This window comes from Rosa chinensis, chromosome 5, assembly GCF_002994745.2.
Source record: "Rosa chinensis cultivar Old Blush chromosome 5, RchiOBHm-V2, whole genome shotgun sequence".
Classification (NCBI taxonomy): Eukaryota; Viridiplantae; Streptophyta; class Magnoliopsida; order Rosales; family Rosaceae; genus Rosa; species Rosa chinensis.
In genome coordinates, this window is record NC_037092.1 from 64,794,439 (window position 1) to 64,803,544 (window position 9,106).

The 9,106-nt window shown below is 36.1% G+C and overlaps 1 protein-coding gene and 1 long non-coding RNA gene across 2 annotated transcripts; one reads left to right on the forward strand and one right to left on the reverse strand.

Annotated features, from left to right (window-relative positions):
- The first annotated feature begins 2,200 nt into the window (after positions 1-2,200).
- On the forward strand, positions 2,201-3,302 carry LOC112165843 (fasciclin-like arabinogalactan protein 12). The gene has a single exon (XM_024302526.2). The coding sequence runs from the start codon at positions 2,330-2,332 to the stop codon at positions 3,098-3,100; it is 771 nt and encodes a 256-aa protein (XP_024158294.1). The 5' UTR covers positions 2,201-2,329; the 3' UTR covers positions 3,101-3,302.
- A 4,723-nt stretch (positions 3,303-8,025) lies between these two features.
- Positions 8,026-8,786, reverse strand: LOC112168184. Its single transcript, XR_002924127.2, has 3 exons — positions 8,633-8,786; positions 8,427-8,531; positions 8,026-8,204 (listed from the first exon to the last, which is right to left on the reverse strand). It is a non-coding gene; the product is annotated as an uncharacterized LOC112168184 (long non-coding RNA).
- Positions 8,787-9,106: the final 320 nt, after the last annotated feature.

Sequence of the window (9,106 nt, forward strand, 5' to 3'; positions counted from 1 at the left end):
TTGAGGACAGTGTGGCAGGCTTGCTCACTAAGTCATTGCCTAAATTTCACTTTCGGGAAACATGTTGGTAGCATCGTTTGCGGAAGTTATCAGAACTCCCATGACCGTTGTCATCAGAGGGAGATGCAGACATCAGGGGGAGGTGTCTACGTGTATGGTCTCGAAACGTGAAGGGTGTGTTGTGCTCTTTTTCCTCTTCAACCGAGGTTATTTTTGTCCCACTGGGTTTTTGTTACCCTGCAAGGTTTTTAGCGAGGCAACAAGAGAAGCGCCACGTTTGGGCGACACAAGGGGGAGTGTTCAAGTAAATCCAGAATATGTGTCTACCCCAAACTAGAGGTTACTTGCTCTAGTTGAAATATAGTTTATATTAGAGATATTCTCGGAGAATATTAGGAGATATCCAATCAATGTACGTTTATGTTTCCATGTACAACTCTATCTCTATATTTGTAATTCTCTATATAAAGAGACCCCTAGTATCAATGAAAGTACAACTTAATTCTCTCCTAATTAAGTTTTCCTTAAACAGTAATAAGATTTTAGGTGAAGTAATTAACTCTAATAAAGCTAAGATTACACAAGAAAAGACTTACATTATCATAAGCAATGAATTAAAAGGCGCGCGTCATATGTGTGAGGCGTACGGAAAAACGCCTCTGTTTTACAGTTGAGGCGCGGAGTCATCGGAATTTGCTGCAAAACTGCCGGAGTCTTCAAGCTTCTCACCGTCGATTTGCTCTCCAAACTTGACGATTCGATGAACGAAGGACGGAGATGGGACAGCGACACTGAGATGAAGAAATGGGCGCCGGTACGACTGCCAGAGATGGCAGGACGGCGAGGTTCCGGCCGGAGCCCCTGAAAGCTTTGCGTATCTGCTGGAGAAAAAGAAAGAAAATGCAGAAGAAGAAACCGATTCAATCTTTGATTGTTGTTTTTGGTGCACGTGGCATGCACGTGATTGTACTACCGTGGTGACTCTTTGATTGTTGATGACGTGTTTGATAGAGTAGAGTACTATGTGTATGTCGTTTTGTAGCAATTTGGGATTTACAAACTGACATTTTTGATTGGATTTACAAGCTACCATCTAGCTTGAGTCTATTGGATATTTTATCATCTGCAATCATATTACCATTAGTTCTTCAATAGGTTGTCTTGCAGAGATATAATAGACACACAATTGTATTAATGCAAATAATTTCACAAATGCAGGTCATGTTGTGAGCTTTGTCAATTTTTAGGACTCTATTTTAGTTGTGAGCTTTGTTAACTTCCAATAATGAACTACGAAATTGAGAGGCGATTAAATCGGTTTCTTGGTATCTAACAATATGATATTTAGCATGCTGGATCAATTTTCTTTCGTCATTATCTTTATCACATTATGGACTGACTATTGTTATCAACTAGATTACATATGGTTTTAGTACATACTTATTATGAATAGATGATAATTTATAATGTTTTTTTTTGTTACAATACATGTTCTATATATAAGATTAATGATTACATAAATACAGTTATATAGCTCATTTATACGTAAGGTTTACGCCTTACGCCTCAAGGCGAACGCCTTCTTGAGGCTCTCCCGAAAACGCCTCGGCTTACGCCTCAGTGTTTTAAAACATTGATCACAAGAACAATAATTTGATTATCACATTTGTTATCGTGCGTATAACATACATGTATATACCTTAAGGTTTCTCTAAAGATATGTCCGACAGCTCCTTCTTAATTATGAAAAAAGCTAATAATAACATAGCAAGGTCAACTCATGAATCCCAGCACCAAAAACAACCAAAACAAGAAAAATAATGAGAAGCTTTGATTCGTGAAGGGAAATGACCCACTTGAACTATTGAAGCGTCAAATCAGAGCAAATATTTCATCTAAATTGGGCCATGCCAATAGCTCTTGTACAACTTGCAAATCATCATCATCATTATCATATGCTCTTGTACCCTTCTTCCTTAAGTTTGTGGCAAGCAAATTATGCATGGGGTTATCTCATGTGGGTTAACTAATTTATGTTTGCCTAAAGTGGGAGTGCATGACATAAGTGAAAACAAAGCAATCATGCACTTCTTTATTTACCCACAACCACTTGATCAAATCGATCTCGATCGTCAGGTTTTTCCTGCATTCCTAAGCAAACTAGTAGCTCTGACAGCATAATCTTCCCATCAATGACAGGCATGTTAATGCACTCTTTCACCTAATGCATCATCCTTGCCGCCTCTAATAAAAACCTCTTCTTCCCCCTGAAAATACATCAAACACATTCATTCAGAACAAAAATAATATCACACACTTGGTGTGCAAGATGATGAAGCAGCAGATACAATCTCTTTTCTCACTCCCATTGCTATTCATCCTCCTCTCCCACTGCACCGGAATCTCAGCTCAAGGCCCAGCTGCAAGCCCAAAGGCAGGTCCGATAGCCGACGCTCCAGCACCACCGGGACCAACCAACGTCACCAAAATCCTTGAAAAATCCGGCGGCTTCGACCTCTTCATCCGCCTGTTGAAAACCACCCAAGTCGACGGCCAACTCTACAGCCAACTCAACAACTCCGACAGCAAATTGACCATCTTGGCCCCAACTGACTCTGCCTTCTCGAAACTCAAATCAGGGTCTCTCAACTCCCTCAGCGACTCTCAGAAGGATCAGCTCTTGCAGTTCCATCTCATCCCAGATTTTCTCACCATGTCAAACTTCCAAACTCTCAGCAACCCGGTTCGAACCCAAGCCGGAGACCAGTTTGAGTTCCCGCTAAACATTACCACATCTGGAAACTCAGTGAACATTACCACTGGTCTTGTCAACACTTCAATTTCAGGCACTGTGTATACGGATAACCAACTGGCGATTTATCAGGTCGACAGTGTGCTACAGCCTTATGGGATTTTCGCTCCCAAGCCTCTGCCCCCTTCCCCAGCACCAGCACCGGAAAAGGCAAAGCCTAAAAAAAAGGCTTCAAGCCCAGTTGCCGCTGTGAAATCTGCTGCAGGGTCGGTAGTCTGTGATCTCTCCAGAAATGGGTTGGCCTCCATTGGAGTTGCTGTGGTGTTTGCAGCGGTAATGTTTTTGTGACAATGAGATTGATTGCAGAAGTGGGTGAGTATGGTTTGAAATAATTGTTGTCTCTATGTGCCAGTTTGTGATCATATAGCTTCTTTCTGGGTTGTCATTTTGTTGGTTGCTTTGTATTTGTATCATATGCATTTGCGTTTCGCTATTCCTTCTGTATATTTTGGAAACCTTAGTACAATTCTTGGAGAAAGTTTGCTATTCATCTCAAGCATTTATGTTTCAAGTAGTTCTATTTTGGATTTTGCTTAAGAAAAGAATGTTCATACTTGAACTATAGGAAACAACGGTACCATTCAGCCAATTTAAGAATCCAAATATATTCATGCTTAATTATGTTGCTTGTAAACCAAGGTACAACAGTGTTACAAAAAAAAAAAACCAACATTTGACGTGTACGTGCGGGATTTTGTAGGGTACTTCACTACTTTGCCATCAACGCGCGTTTACTTACAGACCAATTGTATTTCCAATTTTTTTTTTGGGGTCAAATAGCTCATACATTACTGATCACTGCCGATGGGTGACCGGTCGCCATTGTCACTAGGAGGACCCGTACGGTAGCAATTCTCAAGTGTAGAGTTAAATATATAGATCTAGGTCGAGAGTACTCCAATGGACGAATATGAGGGCGGGATTGTGGAAATTGAAAAAAAAAAAAAAAAATTGGGATAGTAAATGAGAGGGGGAGGTCTATGAGAATGAGAGATGTGCAAGTAAATTTAGACATTTGGTGAGAAAATGGGCTGGAGCAAAGAAATAGATAATGAAAATGAGACATAAAGCCTTAGAACTAAGACAAAACTTAGGAAAAACTCACCATAGAAGGTGGAAATTAAAAACGTTGCCAACACTCAAGTCGGCAGAGAGAAAAGAAGGTGAAGCTCAAAAGGATTGGGGTTGATCTAAATTAATTGCATTTCATGCACGTACTCATATATGCAGTGGCGAAGCCAGAATTTTAAGCGTACAGGGGCACAAATAGAAAATATCAAACATACATAATTTCTAAATAAAATTTCTATTTATTAAAATGGTTATTGTCATCGATGTGATTTCATGTTTTAAAATCGTTTCAAAACAGTCTCATTGTCTATATTAGTTAAAAGCTTTTTCGCAATAAATGAAATCAAATAATCATTTGTCAAATCGAAACAATATTTAATTTTCTTTTAAACTAATATATTAAGCAAGAAAAAGAGTACAAGTAGAATTGAAAATAGCATAAAAGATCACAACAATATTTGATTATCTTTTAAATGAATATATTAAGCAAGAAAACAGTATAAGTAGAATTGAAAATAGCATAAAAGGTACTGCTGCAAAGGAGAATTGAACTGGAGACCTCTATATTAGCATAGCCAAGCCTAACCACTGCACTAAGCTAGCATTACACGATTACAGGTAACTAAACTTGATTTGTATGTTGAGAAGTTGAGTTGGGCACGAGACCCACTGTGTCCCCATGTGGCTCTACCCCTACATATATGAATGATTTAGTTGTGATCTACCATCAAAAGGTAGTCTACAAGGTTGTTCCTATTTACGTTTATTACTTGGATGACACTAGATTTAGAGTTTAACGTGCTAAATCTACCGAAAAAAATCTATGCACCGACAGTGTAAGTTAATCAGCACTTATTAGGTGACGTTTTCTTGATATTTGTAGTCAACATTTTCTTTAATAACCAAAAAGTGCAGTTGACGTTATCTAGCCGTCCATTTCTATCAGTGCAAGTGCACTTCGATGATTTAATTCTCTTCCCGCTAAAATTTTCTTTTATTATCAAATATTGAATTTAATGATAAGAGAGAGAATTCCAGATAATATATATAACAAAATTTCAGGTGCTGGACAATAGCCTCATTAAAACCTTTCCTAAAAAGGCACTTGGGTTGAAATTAAACCAAGCAGGAGAACCTCATAATTTCAAGTGCATTATCATCTTATGAATTTCTGATCGATTAACTTACATTCGATGTAGTGTCGCTGGATTGATTTCCGTGCGGCAACATAGTGGAAAAGCTGTGTTATTTGTAATTATGCTTCTTCATGATAGAGTTATCTTTCTGGTATGTCACCGCTATGTCAAAGCAAATGGAGTAGCCATTCGTGCACTCTTTGCTAATTGGTGCTTGTTAGAATACATAGATTTTGTGGAGAGTCTTGGTATTATTTCAAGATGTTCTCTTTATGCTTATTGTAATTTGGGGTTCAGGTTTTACGTCCCCACCCCCTTGTATTATGTAATTTCATTAATCAAGGTTTGAGGGTAGCCGCACTAGCCCTTTTCAAAAACAAAAAAAAAAACTTACATTCGATGTTATAATGTTTATATAAAAGTTCTTTATTTTAGTTTAATAATTGTATGTTAAAGACATGATGATTCCCCTCATGATTATTTGTTTTTCAACATTGCAAATATGTGTTCGACAGTTGATGATTAGATCTCTTTTTGTTGATCCAAAAACTTAACAACTAGTGTCGATGATGTCCATCATTGAAATCAATGACTAACTTGGAAACTCCGCAAGCATTTAAGCTCATTGAGGTTGGATCTAACATCTTGATTTGGGAAAGACCATTATCATAGTAATAATGTCTACTACTCTGTTTATCATACAATGATCGATAAAACATGTTTTTTTCTTGTTTCTTTTTTTTTCATGATATATGGTAGGCTACAATTCTTTTTATTAAATTGTCAGTTAATTTTTTTTTTTTAAAGAAATATGATAATTCTTTTATTAATTAGCAAAATCATACATACCAATTTACCTCAGTGTGGCTGATAGAAAAACCATTACATGAACAATTTTACCTTTATAAGAAACACTGAATCACATCTAAAAAAAGTTCGGTATCATCCATGAGAAATCAATAGGCACATATGAAAAAAACGCCATTGGCATCATATCTCAAGCATTAGCTGAATTAGGTGCCATTTTCAAAAGCAAAATGTCACCACCTTCAGCAATCTCCTCTGTTGCATTTTCCACTTCTGTAGTAGCTACGACCATTTCACCAGCAGCTCCACTCCCTACATCCTTCTTAGGAACCCTAGTTTTCCTAGGTTTGGACCCTTAGTTTTATTTTTGCTCCATCTTGGCCTTCCCCTATTCTTGGCTGGAGAGATATATATGAATTACCCCATTTACATTTGGAAGATCAAAACCATCATCCACCTCCAAAGGTTTAGAAAGCCACACCGAGTCCATTTTTGATCTTTTCTAGCACGAATCAACTCTGAAGGTGGCTTCTGCCTAACACCCAAGATACTTGGAGTGACCTCCACTACAAGAGGAAATGATATCGGCGACAACCCAAAGTTGTCATGAAAAATTTAAATTTCTCGCTTGACTGAAAATGTGACGATTTTGGGTCGTCGCTTAATGTGATTTACCGATTCTCGAAAGTGACAAAATTACATGGTTGTCGCATTTTCAATATGTGACGCAATTGGTTTCTCGCATATCACCACTTGTGAGACACATCAATGTGTTAACAAATACTATATGCAAGACTTTATAATTGTTACTATTTTTAATATAAGACGCTTCGATCATTTATGTTGCATATTCCATTTGCAGTACATTTGTTGCATTTTCAATTTGCAATGCAATTGGTTCCTCACATATCACATCTTGTGAGACACGTAGATGCGTTACAAAAACTAGCTATATGTGAGACTTTATATTTGTTACAATTCTTAATTGACAAGACTTTGTTTACGTTGTATATTTGATCCGCAAGGCTTGTATGTTAAAACAAAAAAAAAATATGCGAGGTTTCCCTTTGTTGCAAAATAATAACAACAAGATTTTTTTATTTTTTTATTTTTTTTTTGCATATAGTAATATGCTAGTGGAACATGTTAGCCAAAAAAAAAATGCAAGAATACATGGCCTTGCCAAAAAAGAAGAGCAAGATTGTGTGTATTTGATAGTTTACAACATATGTATAAAACGATCATGTATATATGTCCCTCCATCTTATTTTATTCAAAAATGAAGAAATTACAATATAAGAGAGGGGACATAAACCAACACCTCTCTAAAAAAATAACAAGAAACAACTAAAATCAAGAACCAAAACCAAAAAAATAATAACCACTACTAGAATTTTTCTCATATACATCGGCCAGAAACCGATGTAAAAAAAAATTTGTACACATGTGTTAGTGGGTGATGTAAAAGATCGCCGAAAAATAGACATCGGTTAAAAACCGATGTCCCATACTACAATAAACATCGGATTAGATTCTATAATCGATGTTAAACTGCTATTATGATCACAAATTGGTGTTTTTAGATATTGTTAAACCTTCATATTTATGCATTTAATGCTTAACGAAATATAGGTCCAATAGCACTAGTATTCATTTTAACATCGTTACTCATTCTAGAAACGATGTGTAATATATTCTTACACATCGGTATTTTTGAAATTTGCCTGCTGTTTATAAGCTTTACGGGTACTTGCCATATATCACACTATTTAAGATTGAATCTACATTCTTTTGTATTACTTAACCGATGTTCATTATTATGTTAAACATCGTTTCCTTTTACGAAGTGATGTCCAAGCTTATATAAAACATCAGTTTTTGAGGTTGACACTGATGTTTATACTTATACTAGACATCGTTTTTCATTTAATAAATTGATGTGCATTGCGTTGTTTTACATCGTTTCTTACTTAATAAGTCGATGTCCATTGCGTTGTTTTACATCGTTTCTTACATAATAAGTCGATGTTCATTAGGTTGTGTTACATCGTTTCTTACTTAATATTTTGTTATCCACTGGCTAATGGGACATCAATTTTTTCTTTTAGAACTGATGTATTAGTTCTTATATGACTTCATTTTTATAGTTATAAACTGACTTGTAACTATTGCTAGGAAATCTAATGAGAATACATATCGTAAGTAAATAAATTTTGATTAATATTGATACTCAAAGTACATAACAACATCCCAAGTATTTCTATGCATAACATGTCGAAATAAAACAAAAATTTAAGTCTAAATGGTACATAATACTAGAAACATAAACGAAAGCAAGCCTCGCCATACTTATATCCCATTTGTTCTTCTGTTTTCACCTGCAAATAAAATGAAATGAACAATTAGCTATAACAAGAAAAACAGAAGGAAAGAAAGGAAAGGAAAAGGGAAAGACAAAAAGACATTGACCTTACCAGACATTCCTATCCTAGCATCCATAACACAATCTGTTGGTTAACTTAACTATACCTTTCTGGGATAGAAAGTACTGAAAGTATGTGCCTAGGTTGATTATGAAAAGGAAGATAGAAAGTACTGACCCGAAAATGTAGATGTCCGATGGCTCTTATGAAGAAATCCAATCATCAATATCAAGGTTTTCATCCGGAACTCTTCCAGCAACATTCCAAGTGCTTATTGTCAGCCTACATGAAACAATGTGCCCCAGGAAATTCCATTAAGAACCAAACTGGTGCTACTTCTAGGCCTAGCATTGCAGGAGGCTAGGTAGAAAACATAGACAAACCTCACATCCTTTGTGTTTATGTACTGAGCACGAGTAGTTTCTGATTTTCCTCTCCTATGTCTTAATTGATAGCCAAAAGAAGGCGGATCTGAACCAATAAATATCATATTTATGTACATTATTAGACAAGAAGAATGTAAAAGCACTCCAAAATATGATAGAACAAGCAGCTATATACATTTTTTAAATTCCCAAGTGGTTTCCTTTTCAAGGAACCCCATCATTTTTAAGGTCCAAGGTTGCAACAATGATATCACCTTGTATCCCCCCAAATAAAAACAAACTAATTGCTTTATCATACAATAGAAATACTGGATTATAGCACACATTGAACATCTAGAAATGGTTATTTGAGATCTGATTTGTAAAGTAAAACTGTGCAGCAGAAATGCTCATGCACAAAGCCAAATTTGTCGTGATATAAATCTTATACGAACTCCAAATGGAGGGAGGCTGGTTTCATATGAAAGGTGG

Excerpts from the sequence above, each read along its gene's own strand:
- LOC112165843 (XM_024302526.2), top strand. The coding sequence starts at position 2,330 with ATGATGAAGCAGCAGATACAATCTCTTTTCTCACTCCCATTGCTATTC.